We start from the raw sequence: 18,086 nt of genomic DNA, 5'->3' as shown, positions 1-18,086 counted from the left end.
CAAAGTCAATACAGTCCCAAAATGTTTTGCATGTCAGCAGTCAAGTTTTCAAGATATGATACTTAATGTGACAAGTGACACTTGTGGTGTGTTCAAAACAACTGGGAGCTCTGAGAAATAAGAGGTTAAATAATGACGTCAGTGAGCTTCAGGTCAGAAAGTGAGTTCTAGAAAGAGGTCAGTGTTCCCAAGTTGGATGACTTAACTATTTTTCCCAGTCGGAGCTTGAGTTCCCAGTTGTTTTGAACGCTCTGAAGTCGGAGAGTTCCCAGTTGTTTTTGTTAGCTTCTTGAAATATGTCCTATATGTTTTGCATGTCAGGTTATGTCTTACCAGTGGACTAATATAAAAATACCCAAAGATAATCTGAGTATGCGACCAACGTCCAAAAATCTTGCTCTGTGGGGAGTGATGCAGCTATGTGATAAAACCAAGCAAAGGAATAAAAACAAACAGAAATAATACACATTCAATATAATACATTTTATTTCCATTAATAGGTATTAAGGTAAAGAATGAGCACTGCTTCCTTAGCCTACATATAACTTTCTTTAAAACATGATATATGGTCATAATTAGGTAGCAAAATGAGTATAAAATATTGTTATTTATAATTGTAAACTGACAAGTAATCCAGACCCACATGATTGCTAATATTCTCAAATCCATAATTGGGGACCAAATGCAGAATCTGGTCTTAAAAACATGTATTTACAAGTTTCACATGACTGCTATGACCATTTACATCTTTCATATGGGTCCATTTGGTATCAATATGGCTTCAGACTTTCCTCCAATATCTCTAAGGAATGTAATGTCATCACAAGTCCAGGGCGGGACGATAACAGTATCGCAATACTCGTTAGCGTCATGGCAAGGAAACAAAACTCAAAGCAGATTTTACTTCTTTAGGAAAACAGCCCTATGGTTGAACACAAACATGTTGTCATCCAGAGTTCAATTTATTTTTTCTCTCCAAGCTATAGCAAAATATTTTCCATACAGCAGGTTTTTAAAAGGATCAAAGAGTTTGGTTTGCTTCATGTTATCATTTTTGCCATAGAAAAAAATATTGCGATATTGGTATCATCACAGCCCTTAAGTCAATTCTTCCAAGTCATGTTTACAGAACTTATAGTGGTGGAGATAAAAAAAATGGACCGAAACTGAAATGTACAACCGCCATCTGTCTAGACATTGAGGCATCTGAAATATTAATTTAAGTCAGTGATGTGAACACCATCTTCCAAAAGCTCTGGCCTGGATCACACTCATTGCTACAAAAGCTGAATATTCTGAGACACACATACCTACTTTCAAATATAAATGTGGAAACCTACCTCACACCGAAATACATTTTCTAAACAATCAACATACTGAAAACAAGCACATGAAAAGCAAACCAATAAAGTGCTAATTTAAGCTAATGTCATTTAAAAAACATAGCAAACTCAAAAATACAGTATATAAACTGACACGAATAGGAAGGTATGAAAATAGATATTTATGAATAGAAAAAACATAATAAAAAGCATCCATGAGTCATGACTGTGTATCATGATTGAGGCGAGTAGAAAACGGATTCATGAGCTGGTATCTTCAGAGCGGGAACTCTGGCTGTGATGCCAGCGGGTAGAAAATATAAATCATGTATTCCTCTGCTCTCATCTCATTCAGCACAGCAGATAGCGGGATGATAGTTAAGATGGACTAGCCTACGGGGCATGGGCAGTCCATCAGTCAGTTCAAGGGATGGCTGGCTATGGACAGTTCGTGAACGTGTTGCCGCTCTATAACTCAGTCCAGAGGCTGGGGGTCAGCGATAGGCATGGTGTGCAGCACCTCATCCAGTAGCTGCAGGGCCCGGTGGAGATGGATCTCAATCCAGCACGGTGTCTCCTTGATGCTCTGCCGGGGGTAGTCAGGCCCCCAGCCCTTCACAAAGCTCATTCTCAGTATACACAGCCTGCGCAGGTCGTCCACTCCTATACCCGCAGCCGCAGACATACCTGGAGGAAGGGGGTTAAAAACACTCAGTGGTTAAAGGTTGTAGTTTAGTGCTACATATCAGACAATCACTCAGTTATTCACTACCTACTCAGGGGAATAAAGAGTTTCATATCTGAGACAGTACATACACTTCCCCATTTCTGTGAGGTCCTGAGATGCTCTGAGACAAGACAAATGGATATATTGCTGGGCAGACAGGTTAAAGGATGAATAGTATGTAGAGAGACTCACTAATGGCGGGGGCGATGCCTCCCACAGAGCCCGGCCCGGGGATGTTTCCAGCCACTGCTGCTGCCTGTGCTGCGGCTGCCGCCTGGGCTGTAGCTGCCTGCTGCTGCATCTGCCTGTGGCACTGACGCAGGTCAAACACCTGCACATCACAAGGGGGAAAGGCAGGGTTAGGGCCTACATACAATAGGGTAGAAGGGATAGGGGTTCAACGAGGGATGGGCATCTGAAATAATTTCACTATTCGAATCATATGAAATATTTTCCAGATATCCAGATTGTCAAAATTAGGGCTGTGCCGAGTACTCAGACAAAACAAGTATGGTAACAGATATGGAGAATGTTACAAATACGATTATGACATGAGTATTTTTGGTAATTATGTGTTCAGAAAAAAGAAATTTTCAGCTGCCAGCACACATCTCTTTCACTCAGTGTGAAGCGCTGGGCACTCTAAACAATTATTGGCTAGTTCTACACTACGGTCAAAGACACAGGCCTCCTAATTGTCCCTAGAATTTCTAAGCAAACAGCTGGAGGCAGGGATTTCTCCTATAGAGCTCCATTTTCATGTCTGCCTACCCATGTGAGAAACGCAGACTCGGTCTCAACCTTTAAGTCTTTACTGAAGACTCATCTCTTCAGTAGGTCATATGATTGAGTGTAGTCTGGCCCAGGAGTGTGAAGGTGAACGGAAAGGCTCTGGAGCAACGAACCGCCCTGGCTGTCTCTGCCTGGCCGGTTCCCCTCGCTCCACTGGGATTCTCTGCCTCTAACCCTATTACAGGGGCTGAGTCACTGGCTTACTGGTGCTCTTCCATGCCGTCCCTAGGAGAGGTGCGTCACTTGAGTGGGTTGAGTCACTGATGTGATCTTCCTGTCTGGGTTGGCGCCCCCTCTTGGGTTGTGCCATGGCGGAGATCTTTGTGGGCTATACTCGGCCTTGTCTCAGGATGGTAAGTTGGTGGTTGAAGATATCCCTCTAGTGGTGTGGGGGCTGTGCTTTGGCAAAGTGGGTGGGGTTATATCCTGCCTGTTTGGCCCTGTCTGGGGGTATCATCGGATGGGGCCACAGTGTCTCCTGGCCCCTTCTGTCTCAGCCTCCAGTATTTATGCTGCAGTAGTTTATGTGTCGGGGGGCTAGGGTCAGTCTGTTATATCTGGAGTACTTCTCCTGTCTTATCCGGTGTCCTGTGTGAATTTAAGTATGCTCTCTCTAATTCTCTCTTTCTTTCTCTCGGAGGACCTGAGCCCTAGGACCATGCCTCAGGACTACCTGGGATGTTGACTCCTTGCTGTCCCAGTCCACCTGGCCGTGCTGCTGCTCCAGTTTCAACTGTTCTGCCTGCGGCTATGGAACCCTGACCTGTTCTACTTGTCCCGACCTGCTGTTTTCAAATCTCTAGAGACAGCAGGAGCGGTTGACATGCATATAATGAATATTAGCTTTCTGTGTACATCCAAGGGCCAGCCGTGCTGCCCAGTTCTGCACCGATTGCAATTTTCCTAAGTCCTTTTTTGTGGCACCTGACCACAGGAGTGAACAGTAGTCAAGGTGCGACAAAACTAGGGCCTGTAGAACCTGCCTTGTTGATAGTGTTGTTAAGAAGGCAGAGCATCGCTTTATTATAGACAGACTTCTCCACATCTTAGCTACTACTGCATCAATATGTTTTGACCATGACAGTTTACAATCTAGGGTTACTCCAAGCAGTTTAGTCATCTCAACTTGCTCAATTTCCACATTATTTATTACAAGGTTTAGTTGAGGTTCAGGGTTTAGTGAGTGTTTTGTTCCAAATACAATGCTTTTAGCTTTAGAAATATTTAGGGCTAACTTATTCCTTGCCACCCACTCTGAAACTAACTGCAGCTCGTTGAGTGTTGCAGTCATTTCAGTCGCTGTAGTAGCTGATGTGTGTAGCGTTGAGTCATCCCTATACATAGAAACTCTGGCTTTACTCAAAGTCAGTGGCATGTCGTTAGTAACAATTGAAAAATCAAGGGGCCTAAACAGTTACCCTGGGAAATTCCTGATTCTAACTGGACTATATTTGAGAGGCTGGAAGTAACACCCTCTGTGTTCTGGTACTTGTCTAACTCTTTATCCACATTATAGCAGGGGGTGTAAAGCCATAACACATACGTTTTTCCAGCAGCAAACTATGATCAATAATGTCAAAAGCTGCACTAATGTCAAAAGCTGACAATTTCTTCACCTCTTCCACACTGACTTTACAGAATTCAAAAGTACAATTCTTGTCTTTCATCAGCATTTGTTGGTGACATGTCATCCCTAAGTTTGCTTATCTTGCCAATGAAAAAGTAATTTAAGTAGTTTGCAATATCAGTGGGCTTTGTAATGAATGACCCGAGTTGGCTTCCCCCCCCAAAAAATTTCATTTAAGGTGCCCCAAAGCTTTTTACTATCATTCTTTATATAATTTCTTTGTTTCATAGTGTAGTTTATTTTTCTTTTCATTTAATTTAGTCACATGGTTTCTTAATTTGTAGTACATTTGCCAATCAGTTGGGCTGCCAGACTTAATTTCCATACCTTTTGCCTCATCCCTCTCAACCATACAATTTTTCCATTCCTCATCTAAGCTTTACAGGAATATGGTTCTGAATATAGACCACAACAGCGCCCCCGTTGGCATAACCATGTATTGCTACCACTGTGTCAAAGGTATTATCTAAGTGAGTTTCAGAGAGTCAGAATATGAATGTCATCTGTTACAAGCAAGTTATTGACTTCATGGACGTTGTTTCTTAGACTACATACGTTAATATGGGCTATTTTTAGCACTTTTCTGGGTTGTTTGTTTTTAATGCTTTACTGGGAAGCTAATCAGAGGTAGACTTATGTTATTTACATTGGAGCTGATAGTACAGGGTGAGCTGCATAAAGTGGTCTTCCTACTATTGCACACCGCCTCAGTGCTAACAGTGTAACTCTGGTTTATAGGCTCATGATTACTGCTTACAATAGCTGTAGGATAAACAGATGTATTTGGTGCAATTAGGGGTACATAAATTAAATTACTTACATTGTGTTTGCCAATGCCCATAAGATCATGTGCATTATGACGACTCATTGTCACAATGGTAGGGATTAACTGATCAGGTCTTGGATCATTTACCAGTCATTGTTTCAACGCAGCCTTGAGTCCAGGAGCAAAGATGATTTGGATGGACTCCATCATTCCTGTAGAGTATCTTCTGTTTCCAGAAGGTGTCAAAGTTATCAATAAAAGTGACTCCAGCAGAGCTACACTAGTCTTTTAGCCGTGCTCCTGGGTAGCACAGGGTTTTTGCCTTGGGGACCGAGATGTTTCTCACCATAGAGCTGCCTATGATGACAGCTGGTGATGTTGAATGGGTCAGTCTCTCAGGCAGCCTCGAGGTCTAGTGAGGCTGGGAGCTCCGAGGATCTGAACCCGAAGGTAGAAGCCACCGGATCCGATCTTGATTGGGGAGCCACCAAGGACGAAGGCACTAGAACCTCTGACTCCAGGGCGGCAAAGCGGTTTCTGGTCTGTGTCAGTTCCGGGCTCAACATCTCCATGGAGACCCCCGTTGCCAGAGGATGCTTTCTTTGACTTCCACGGCGAGTGATATACCTCCATGGCTGGTTAGGTCGAGAACAGCTCTGTTCTCCAGGGAAGGGGGAGACCCATTCTGGCATGGAACCCTGCCTAGCACCGGCCAGTCGGCTGTGGAGAGCCGACACGGCAGTGAAACTTCCACCAGACCAGAGTCCGGCTACTGGGGTGTAAGAAAAATAAAAAGTAGGTGGGCGTGGGTTCCCCAGTAGTTTATGTAGGTTTGCTTCTTGCTTGCTAAGAGTAGCTACTTCGCTCCTGTAGTCCTCCGCAAACAAGCAGTTGCTGTCGTTATGTCGTGATCCAAGCCCATGCTTGCTTGCTATTATTTATTCTCGCTTAGGCATGTTCACCAAGCGGCAGATTATTAGAAAATAAAAATAAATGTAGATAGTTTATTTTGATCGCACAAATGTGGCATAAGTGTTGGGAGAGAAAAGCTTTGCTCCTCTCCAGAGTGAAACAAGATATGGGACAAGCGAATTAGCCTACCTTCATCTAAATCTGTCTGGAATAAATGCAGGGAGTAGTAGCCAGCCATGCTATTTATTAGCCTATTTTGTTGATAATTTAATAGGACCAATTAAGTAAATCATGTGCATTTTGATCTGTCTGTGTCGTTTGCTAGGCTTGGGCGGTATACCATCTATCAGGGTATTTGGAAAAAGCCACGTGATGTGTTTTCAATACCTTCAAAACTATTTATGTTTCTCTATGAATTTGAATATTTGTAGCTACTTTTTAAAGTTAATACCTGCATTCAACTTGTGCAATATGTAAGGAGATAAAGCAGATTGCGTTCTTCATTTCACCTGTCACATTATGAAGCTTAACATAGTTCTCCAGAACAGTTGAGCCAGTCACCTGTTTGTTTGTAATTAGCACAACGGGAGAAAGCGGAAGCTGGTGAGTCCATAGCGTTCTGTCTATTGGCGACACTAAAATCATGTTTGCCATCAGATATATTTCAACGGCTTTCTGCCAGAAGTCAAAGGGCTCTGGATGAGTAATTTTTTCACTGTGCTTCCTACTAGCATTTTCTTTTTCCTCTGCTCCGCGTACAGATGCTGCTCTTTCTTCAGAAAAGCATGCATCACAACTTTGTTCACTTGCACAATTTCTCTCGTTCACTTCTGCTTGTAAATGTCCAGACATTCAGTAGCTACTAGCTATGCTTGTATAACTTTGAGCTGGATGACTGTCTTTGCAATTAGTTTGTTCGTTTCCGCGTGTTAGCATTTAGCTATGTGATTTCGCTATTAGTTTGTGCTAATTTTGATAGCATTCTGGTAATAGAGGACTTGCGTTTTTAAAGCCCCCTTGTGTGCTTTGCCGGTAATACCGTAAATCCTGGCATGAGATGATATGAAAATCTGGATACCGCCCAAGCCTAACGTTTACCTTCGAACAATGTGTGTGAATGAGTGAACGAACACAACGATGCGCTCTGAGTGATAGAGCAGTAATGCGCACTTGAGGTACAGTACCAGTCAAAAGTTTGGATACACCTACTCATTCAAGGGTTTTTCTTTATTTTTACTATTTTCTACATTGTGGAATAAAAGTGAAAACACCAAAACTATGAAATAACACATATGGAATCATGTTGTAACCCAAAAAATTGTTATACAAATCAAAATATATTTTATATTTGAGATTCTTCAAAGTAGCCACCCTTTGCCTTGACAGCTTTTGCACACTCTTGGCATTCTCTCAAATAGCTTCACCTGAAATGCTTTTCCAACAGACTTGAAGGAGTTCCCACATATGCCAGTCATCTGGTGCAGCACTCAATCACTCTCTTTATTGGTCAAATAGCCCTTACACAGCCTGGGAGTGTGTTGGGTCATTGTCCTGTTGAAAAACAAATGATAGTCACCCTGCGCAAACCAGATGGGATGGCGTATCGCTGCAGAATGCTGTGGTAGCCATACTGGTTAAGTGTGCCTTGAATTCTAAATAAATCACAGACAGGGTCACCAGCAAAGCACCCCCACACCACCTCCTTCCTGCTTCACGGTGGGAACCACACATGCGGAGATCATCCGTTCATCTACTCTGCGTCTCAAAAGGACACAGCTGTTGGAACCAAAAATCGCAAATTTGGACTCATCAGACCAAAGGACAGATTTCCACCGGTCTAATGTCCATTGCTTGTGTTTCTTGGCCCAAGCAAATCTCTTCTTCTTATCGGTGTCCTTTAGTAGTGTTTCTTTGCAGCAATTCTGATTTACGCAGTCTCCTCTGAACAGTTGATGTTTAGATCTGTCTGTTACAATTTCTGAGTCTGGTAACTTCATTAGTTATCCTCTGCAGCCGAGGTAACTCTGGGTCTTCCTTTCCTGTGGCGGTCCTCATGAGAGCCAGTTTCATCATAGCGCTTGATGGTTTTTGCAAGTGCACTTGAAGAAACTTTCAAAAATCTTAATTTTCCGTATTGACTGACCTTCATGTCTTAAAGTAATGATGGACTGTCATTTCAATTTGCTTATTTGAGCTGTTCTTGCCATAATATGGACTTAATCTTTTACCAAATAGGGCTACCTTCTGTATACCACCCCTACCTTGTCACAACACAACTGATTGGTTCAAACGCATAAAGAAATTAACCACAATTAATCCACAAATTAACTTTTAACAAGGCACATCTGTTAATTGAAATGCTTTCTAGGTGACTACCTCATGAAGCTAGTTGAGAGAATGCCAAGAGCGTGCAAAGGGTGACTACTTTGAAGAAACTCACATGTTTTTATTTGTTTAACACTTTTTTGGTTACTACATGATTCCATGTGTTATTTCATTGTTATGTCTTCACTATTATTCCACAATGTAGAACATAGTAAAAATAAAGAAAAACCCTTGAATGACTAGGTGTGTCCAAACTTGACTGGTATCGTATATGCTTTACCAGCATTTAAAACACACGTACGGGTTATCCAATCACAAGTAAATCCGATGAGTATCAAGTGTGATAAAAACGGATATGATTACGAGTATGACAAGATCAGCACCCCCTAGCCGAAATATATTTTCACTTGTTTTTTAACCTGAGCACTTATTGCTGCAGGAGGGCGAGATGGTGGCTCTCGGCTGCTGCTTCAGTGGGCGGGGGAGGGGTCGCTGTGTGTGAGACGGGGGAGCAGGGCAAGCAGAGAGTGAGAGAGACTTGTAGCTGCCATTGGTTATTTATCATCCCATCTGATAGTGCTGGTCTTGACTGCACAGTAGACAAGCTAGCCAGCTAGCTACATTTTGCTGTGCTTTCTTTCTCCCTGTCCTAGTCTACAAATAAACACCCACAGCCTACCTGTTGGCCTAATCCCTCTCATTTAGCTCACTTTTAATTGAGTCATTTTAATTCCATCTTGCATTGATTAAAGATCGCTCACTTCACTTGCTACACATTGAGCCTCTGACTGTAGTGCAGCTTTGATTGGCCGGCCAAAACAACAAGCTACACACTTGAAACACGGGTGTATGTAAGTTACCGGGCATGCATGTCATAAAAATTACATTAAAAGGTTTGTTTTATTAAATTCAAGGCCCAGTGCAGTCAAAAACATGTTTTCCAGCGCTCTATAAATATTTCCACACTATGAGGTTGGAATAACACTGTGAAAATTATGATAATGCCCTTTTAGTGTAAGAGCACTTTGAAAAGACCGCCTGAAATCTCAGTCTGTTTTGGTGGGATGGAGTTCTGGACTACTCACTCAGACCACTCCCAGACAGTCTAAGCAAAACATCTTACTTGAGAAATTGCTCTTTGCTAAGAAGCTATTTGTTTATTTATTTATTTTTTGATTTGAAACAAATCACAGTAAGTTATTTAAATTGTTACCCAGAAATTATTTGATAGAGATAAAAACAGCTGCATTTGACCTTTAAGAATTTAAAAGGCTGTGGCAGCGAATAGGGAGTTTTCAACCCGCCCTGCCGGAAACCACTTTCTCAAAGCTACGGATCACGTTCTGTGCATTTGTTATTTTACACAACAAAAAATCTACGTAGCTGTGCTCACTTCCCCTCCCTTCATGTTTCTCTCTTTACTCTCTACCTCTTCTGAACCATGATGATGTAGCCTACTGTATGTCTCTGCCTCATATTTCTGAACGGCTGAAATAAAAACCCTGCAGCGATATGAACAAGCATTCAAGGCCATTATGGAGGCTACAAGCTTCTGTCTGTTGTAACGGATATTGCAGTTGCACATGCAGGACACAGTCCCTATACATTACATTAGAGAAAAAACAATCTGCGTTTTGTGTGATGTAGGCTAATCTTTATAATTGCTGTCATATTGTAGCCATTAGCCAGAGTTGTTGAAAAACAACACTACTACTTTGACTGCCTGCCTCCTGCTCAGCCAATGTTGGCAATGGTAATGAAAAAATGAACATTCAATCGCTAATTACTGTGTGTGTGTGTGTGTGTGTTGCTTATGTGTGATATGCTACCTAGATAGTTGTATGTAACTCCCCACTTGAGTTTTGCATTGGGTAAAAAACTATCTGCGAGTTTGTGCAAACATGTCTTTTGTGTACAACATGTAAATAAATAGCTGCATTTATTAAATAGCTGCAATTCCTGCTGAGAAAACAACATGAAATCGCACTTATGCTCAACAGCCTAATGAGACATGGAATGCAGTAGTTGGAACATGTCGACCATGTCCTTTATTTACAACATGAAGTGTGTAGGCTACACCAGACAGGCTTTCATCGCCAATCAAAATGCAGCGGAGCACTGAGCTGCAGCTATAAAGCTGGCGTAAAAAAAATCCTGCACAAGCGCAGAAATCTCAATTTTTTTGCTACGACAAATCGAGTTTCCAGAACATCTGGAACCGTAGTCACTTCAGAATTTAAAATGCCATGGTATATCCTTGTACGTAACAATGGCAAATTGATCATTTAGTTTAGACCAAGCCTTTTCATTGTTGAAATAGACCAATATTTTTTTCTCTAAAAATGTATACTTACAGTGCATTCGGAAAGTATTCAGACCCCTTGACTTTTCCCCACATTGTTACATTACAGCCTTATTCTAAATGTTCCTCATCAATCTACACACAATACCCCATATTGACAAAGTGAAAACAGGTTTAGATTTTTTGCACACTTAAAAACACACAAAAAACTGAAATACCTTATTTTACAGAAGTATTCAGACCCTTTGCTATGAGACACGAAATTGAGCTCAGGTGCATCCTGTTTTCATTGATATGTTTCTACAACTTGGAGTCCACCTGTGGTAAATTCAATTGATTGGACATGATTTGGAAAGGCACACACCTGTCTATAAAAAGGTCCCACAGTTGACAGTATATGTCAGAGCAAAAACCAAGCCATAAGGTCGAAGGAATTGTCTGTAGAGCGCCGAGACAGGATTGTGTCGAGGTACAGATCTGGGGAAGGGTACCAAAACATTTCTGCAGCATTGAAGGTGCCCAAGAACACAGTGACCTCTGTGGAGATTGGAGAACTTTCCAGAAGGACAACCATCTCTGCAGCCACTCCTCAGTAAAAGGCACATGACAGCCTGCTTGGAGTTTGCCAAAAGGAACCTGAAGGACTGTCAGACCTCGAGAAACAAAATTCTCTGGTCTGATGAAACCAAGATGGAACTCTTCGGCCTGAATGCCAAGTGTCACGCTTTGAAGAAACCTAGCACCATCCCTACGGTGAAGCATGGTGTGGCAGCATCATGCTGTGGGGGATGTTTTTCAGCTGCAAGGACTGGGAGACTAGTCAGGATCGAGGGAAAGATGAACAGAGCAAAGTAGAGAGATCCTTGATGAAAACCTGCTCCAGAGCGCTCAGGACCTCAGTCTGGGGCGAAGGTTCACATTCAACGCGACAACGACCCTAAGCACATGACCAAGACAATGCAGGAGTGGCTTCGGGACAAGTCTCAATGTCCTTGAGTGGTCCAGCCAGAGCCCAGACTTAAACCTGATCTAACATCTCTGGAGAGACCTGAAAATAGCTGTGCAGCGATGCTCCCCATCCAACCTGACAGAGCTTGAGGATCTACAGAGAAGAATGGGAGAAACTCCCCAAATACAGGTGTACCACATCTAAGACTTTCTTCAACAAAGTACTGATTAAAGGGTATGAATGTGATATGTTTATTTTTAATACATTTGCAAAAATGTCAAAACCTGTTTTTGCTTCATCATTATTGGATACTGTGTACCCATCCCTAGGTTCAACAGTCTAAAACTTAATGGATTTTAACCTGTTTTGAAACAATAAACCTTCCCAAGTAGTCAACTCTCAACTTTGTGACAACAATAAGAATATAAGTATAATAATATTATTATTAATAAATAATAATAAGTACAAAACCTCAATGGAATACATTAGAATAATACTGAAATAAAATCTGTCACCTTGATATAGGCGCTGGGGTAGATCTTGTGCACTGCGTCTCCAGGGGCCCGTCCTGCCTCCCTGTCCAAGTAATAACTCTGCACAAACACTGCATGATCGCTAAGGCAACGCACCCACACGTCACCTTCCCCTTTACACTCCAGCTGCACCCCTTTACCAATGTGAAGTCTAAAGCCAGGAAGGAAGGAAAGAATAAGACAGAAACAAACTGTAAAAAAAAAAAAATATGTAAAAGCCTTCCCATTTTGCTAGTGTATTTTTCCAAAACTATGGATGATGTTCTGCTTAGCCATTTCATTTAGCAAAGACATTAAATCATTCATTGTTCTATACATCTTTCCTCTTTGATATGGTAGAGTACCTAGCTCTCTCGATGGCCTCTGTCCTGTGGACGTTGCTGAGCTGGCCCAGACAGAAGCGGTCCCCTCCTGAGGGATCCACGTACCCGTCCACTGTCACCGTGGGGCAGCTGGCCGGAACCTTGAACGTCTCCCCCACCTGAACATCCATCTCAAAGTAGGCAATGGAGCACCAGTAGTCAGGGGCTGGAACAGAACGAGAACACCACATTCAATTCACATGGTGTCTGTACTATTTCACAACACATACCGGATCAAATGGGGACACATACCGTACATACAGAACTAACTCTCTGAGTAACGTTTCACATAGACTCACCCGGGTGATTTGAGATGGGGGGCTGGAATGCAATCTCATTGTTGACCATCCCTGGAAGAGAATGTCATGTAATTAAGACAACGGTGCTGTTTGGTGTAGTTTGTACTGCTCAGCTCAAAGGAGTACAAATGAATGTCGAATGACATAACATTGACTATTTGACATTATATGTGCACATTTACATCCTTTCTGGGAAACAGCTCTTTCCTTTTACAAGAACTCAATTTTTGCATTAGTTCAACGTTAGCTTGTTGCTTTGAGGGATATAGAATCTGTAAGGCTCAGATGTTGGCAGCACCCTTAGATATATGCCCAGAGAGGGGGGATAACACAGCCACTCACAGTAGTGTGGGGTGTGGGGCATGGGTTGGTGGTGCTGCAGGTGCCCATTCTGGTGGTGAGGCACTGAGGGGGTGAAGTTCCCATTTCTCGGCCAGCCTGAGGCGGCATCTGAAAGCAGAACATTCACCAGTTGCATCAGACCATAAGCACAGATAGAAAATACCATGAGCTAAAAATAACTCAATCACACAACACATACCTAATCAACTATAACAACGGACTATGGTCACAGGACTGAGAGGAATTCTATAACTGACGAAGGAAGAATTAACCCCCAAGAGGCAATGTGGTAATGCTGAAAAGCTTTTTGAGAAAACATCCAGATTCTGAGAAGTAAATGGGGTTACGGTGAAAAGCAACAAGGAAGGAATTTGTGGGCTGGCGGAAGTACAGAGTGTACAAAACATTAGGAACACCTACCTAACATTGAGTTGCACCCCCCCTTTTGCTCTCAGAACAGCCTCAATTCGTCAGAGCATGGACTCTACAAGGTGTCGAAAGCGTTCCACAGGGATGCTGGCGCATGTTGACTTCAATGCATAGTTGTGTCAAGTTGGCTGGATGGCCTTTGGGTGGTGGACCCTTTTTGATACACACCGGGAACTGTTGAGCATGAAAACCCCAGCAGTGTTGCAGTTCTTGACACACGCTGTCAAGAACTTGCGCCTGGCACCTACTACCACACCCCGTGCAAAGACACTTAAATATTTGATCTTGCCCATTCAGCCTCTGAATGGCACACATACACAATCCATGTCTCAAGGCTTAAATCCTTCTTTAACCTGTCGCCTCCCCTTCATCTACACTGATTGATTTAACCGGCGACATCAACAAGGGATCATAGCTTTCACCTGGTCAGTCTATTATTATTTTGTATTTTGTTATTTAACTAGGCAAGTCAGTTAAGAACCAATTCTTATTTACAATGACGGCCAAACCTGGACAACGCTGGGCCAATTGTGTGCCGCCCTATGGGACTCCCAATCACGGCCGGATGTGATACAGCCTGAATTCGAACCAGGGACTGTAGTGACGCCTCTTGCACTGAGATGCAGTACCTTAGACCGCTGCGCCACTCGGGAGCAAATGTCATGGAAAGAGTTCGTAATGTTTGTTACACTCAGCGTAGGTTTCAATTGTCATGGTCTATGGAGGGCAGATGAATGTGAGTGCTACCTGTAATGATTGTTTGAAAGTGCAGGTAATTTATGTGATTGTTAGTGACATAGGCAGTGTGAGTGCTAAGCTGTTATTTTTAGGCTGTTGGATGCAGGTGCCCACTCACTTTAATGGTGTTTGACAGGGCTGGGGTCAATTCCATTTAAATTCGGTAAATTCAAGAAGCAAATGGAATTAACCCCAAACTTGGTATTGTATGAAATGTGGAGGGCCAAGTGTGGGTGCTTACTGTGATGGTATGTGGCACTCTGTGCCAGGGGGAAGCCGCTCTGCCCCTGTGAAGGCCCTGGGCCTGGCCTTGAGGATAGCTGCCGCAGCCCTTCAGTGCTATGGCTCCCTGACAGAAGGCTAGTGGACTGGGCTACAGAGGCAGGAGCAGGATGGGCCAGAGTGAGTGGGTAGGAAAAACATACACACACCCAGACACTCCACAATACAGAGATACACAAACAAAAGTGATTAGGAATGACACCTCAGAAAAAGGAAAAAGCTTCTCAGCATGACCCTGACTGGGGTATGAGGGAGCCACTGTATCCTGTATTTATGTCAGGAGCGCATTCACCACAAAATGAAGTGTTACATTTAAGGGGAGTTATGAACTGCAAGACAGGAGAGGGTTAAACACAATGCATTATCTCACTTGAGGCTCCAGCAGCGAGGCTGGAGAAGGCAGAGGTAGAGGCTGAGCTGCTGCCCTCAGGGGGAGGGAGCAGAGCCGAGCTGCTGAACAACTCCTGGGGACCCCCTTGTCTGGAGGGCTGGTGCTGGATGGTCTGGTGGTGGCCATCCGCACCAGAGTGAGATGGCTCGTTCTCAAATTCATACTCATCTTTGACCATGAGTGTGCCTGGCAGGGCAGGGACGGTGAGAGGGTCAACGTTTTGGGGAACTTCACTTGAATCCTCTGTTGTGAACTGCAAATTACTAGTACAGGGCAAGACCCTTCCTTACCTGAGCTTGAAAGAGTCAGTCCTGAAAGGTCTGTGAAGAGAAGTAGAGGGACACAAATAAGATCCAACTTAAAATTCAGAGGGGTTAAACAACAGTATTCAAGAGAAAGGAGAAAACAAATCCCACTCACCAATCCCTGGTGATACCACCCTCTCGTAGTGGTATGGGTTAACACACACATTGTCAGCTTTGAGGTCAAAGGCAAACTGGCAGTATTTCACATGCTTCAGTTCATTCTTGTGCAGGTCAGGCCACCGCCACAATCTGGCATAGATCACATGGGGGAAGCCTTTACGCCCTGCGACCTGAGAGCAGAGAAGATGTGTTATGAACTAAGCACAGCAGTCATCTGAGAAAATAGTTCAGCCCGTAATGTGAGTGTAATATCTTATATCCATCAGCAAGTTGGTATTCATTAAGCACCAATGGGACTGAAACAGGGAGGGACTACCTGAACTTGTCCAATAAACACTTTTTTTGGTGCGCTAATATTAAATGACTCTGCTACCCCATTACCTGCAGCCGTCCATCCAAGGTGCGCTGTATGGTGACACACTTGCTGGGGTGAGCTCCGTTGGTGGTGATGGCTGTGATGAGAGAATCTAGCTCGTCTTTCTTCTCCTTCAGTTTCTTGACGAGGCTCTCGATGGCTCGCTTGGCGAAGGTCTCGCTCTCTCCACCCTGTCTGTGGCACATCAGGCTGTGCACGATACTCAAGCAAGCGTCGTTGCTTGTGGGGGTGTTTGTGATCGACATCTTGCTCACCGTTCTACAGTCTCTATTACTTGAAGTTCAATCTTATGTTTAATTCTCACTCTAGGAATGAGTCAAACAATCTCAGAAGCCTTTTGCTAGGGCGAGAAAGAATGGCATGTGTCCTGTTCACTCTACATAAGTAGGGGTGTCCAGGACAGTCTGCAGTAGGGGAGACAGAAAAGATTGTTAGTTGTTCTAGCTTGGTACTATTTCTGTGATTTCACATCAATGCAGAAAAGCATTGCCTGACAGCAAATTAATGATGCCGACAAAACGTTAGCTAGCTACTTTTCTACAAAACCTTAAGTTTTATTACTTAGCTACAAAAACAAATGAACGTTGCATAAAACGCGTCAAATCGTGTCTAAGGGACTATACCTATCAGTAGTAAGCTAACGTAATTGTCATTTTGGGGCGACGGGTCGCTTAGTGGTTAGAGCGTTGGGCCAGTAACCGAAAAGTTGCTGGATCGAATCCCCGAGCTGACAAGGTAAAACGCTGTCGTTCTGCCCCTGAACAAGGCAGTTAACCCACTGTTTCCCGGTAAATAAAGAATTTGTTCTTAACTGGCTTGCCTAGTTAAATAAATAAAGGCTAAAAAAAAATATTACATCTTGACACATTTCCTAACAGCTAGCTAAGTAGGCTAACGTTAGTCGTTTACAAATCCAAGGATGATGTGCCCCGTGTGGTTAAATTGTAATAGTCAGTGGAAACTACATACAAGCAACAAATAGGTTATAGCTATCTATTTATCGGACTTAAAAATACGCACATTTCTTACCTGGGTCTCCAGTGTTTAGTACAGCCGATTAGCACATAGCTAGTTACTTTAGCGATAGCTAAAGCTTGCTAACGGTAACGTTAGTCGTCAACAAAACCAGTGTTTTCTGAATCGAATTTCGAGCCAATACTCAATTATCTTCTGGTTATGAGATATTATGCGACTGTATTTTACGTTTTTCAATTGTGCCAGTGACTGAACAAAACCAACATGTTTGCAATATACTCGTAAACAATGCTATAGCGCCAGCTACAAAAATAAACTCCCTGCAACGCCCTCGCGACTGCAGTGAGTGCATCGCTCCAGCAATGCCGCTCATGTCATGTCATGTCAGCAGCAGGGGGCGCATGTTTTGTGAGCGCTTTGCTCGAGCTCAGAGGCCAGGCTGGTCGGCTAAAAGTTGGCCCTAGGGCTGATAAGATCCGTTGTGGTTTCTTATCGTTTGTATGTGTTCATTTGATTTTCCATTCATAACAGACAAATGTAATTTAAAATGTTAAACCTGTCTACAAACTCATTTATAAGTGTTTAGTCCTGTGAGGTATGTTAAAAACAAAGAAATGCCGGCATCAGTTCTGCTCCTGGTTGTGTATAGCCCAGAAATGTATATTTTTCCCTTTTTTACCAGGTAAATTGACTCAGAACACATTCTCATTTACAGCAACAGCCTAGTGAATAGTTACAGGGGGGAGGAGGAGGAGGAGGAGGAGGATGAATGAGCCAATTGGAAGCTAGGGGTTTTTAGGTGGCCATGATGGTTTAAGGGTGAGATTGGGAATTTAGCCAGGACACCAGGGTTAACACCCCTACAATAAGTGCCATTGGATCTTTAGTGACCACAGAGATTCAGGACACCCATTTAACACCCATCCAAAGCAGCCTACACAGGGCAATGTCCCCAATCACTAACCTGGGGCATTGGGATTGTTTTATTTATCAGAGAAAAGAGAGGCTCCTACTGGCTTTCCCATCCAGGACCAACCCTGCTTAGCTTCAGAGGCAAGCCAGCAGTGGGATACAGGGTGGTATGTCATTTGTTTTAAGTCAAGGAAATGTACCATAGGTCTATGTGCATATCCAACACTCTGGAGATTTGATCTGGAATTTAATTCAACAACACCATATGCCAACCATGTCTTCATGCTGCAAAACAGTTTA

At 43.1% G+C, this 18,086-nt stretch overlaps 1 protein-coding gene across 3 annotated transcripts; it reads right to left on the bottom strand.

Moving 5' to 3' along the window:
* Window positions 1-464: 464 nt before the first annotated feature.
* Window positions 465-17,243, bottom strand: LOC129814192 (mothers against decapentaplegic homolog 4-like). 3 transcript variants are annotated; one of them, XM_055867148.1, is made up of 12 exons: window positions 16,920-17,243; window positions 15,905-16,303; window positions 15,519-15,693; window positions 15,389-15,418; window positions 15,078-15,284; window positions 14,667-14,798; window positions 13,259-13,366; window positions 12,917-12,967; window positions 12,600-12,783; window positions 12,238-12,406; window positions 2,242-2,380; window positions 465-2,009 (listed from the first exon to the last, which is right to left on the bottom strand). In XM_055867148.1, exons 2-12 carry the CDS (start codon window positions 16,142-16,144, stop codon window positions 1,798-1,800), a joined length of 1,647 nt encoding a protein of 548 aa, XP_055723123.1. In that variant the 5' UTR covers window positions 16,145-16,303; window positions 16,920-17,243; the 3' UTR covers window positions 465-1,797. The 3 variants fall into 3 exon arrangements, with proteins under 3 accessions (XP_055723123.1, XP_055723114.1, XP_055723132.1); XM_055867139.1 differs by having other exon boundaries at window positions 16,929-17,243; XM_055867157.1 differs by lacking the exon at window positions 14,667-14,798 and having other exon boundaries at window positions 16,929-17,241.
* Between the last annotated feature and the right edge of the window lie 843 nt (window positions 17,244-18,086).

This window comes from Salvelinus fontinalis, chromosome 2 (genome assembly GCF_029448725.1).
Source record: "Salvelinus fontinalis isolate EN_2023a chromosome 2, ASM2944872v1, whole genome shotgun sequence".
Lineage (NCBI taxonomy): Eukaryota > Metazoa > Chordata > Actinopteri > Salmoniformes > Salmonidae > Salvelinus > Salvelinus fontinalis.
The sequence above is the reverse complement of the archived record's forward strand: the minus strand, read 5'-3'. Positions and strand labels throughout refer to the sequence as shown.

Excerpts from the sequence above, each read along its gene's own strand:
- LOC129814192 (XM_055867148.1), bottom strand. The coding sequence starts at position 16,144 with ATGTCGATCACAAACACCCCCACAAGCAACGACGCTTGCTTGAGTATC. Across the intron at positions 15,694-15,904 it reads CCTTGGATGGACGGCTGCAG|GTCGCAGGGCGTAAAGGCTT; the intron begins GTAATGGGGTAG and ends CTCTGCTCTCAG. Across the intron at positions 12,968-13,258 it reads GCCCCACACCCCACACTACT|GGATGGTCAACAATGAGATT; the intron begins GTGAGTGGCTGT and ends ATTCTCTTCCAG.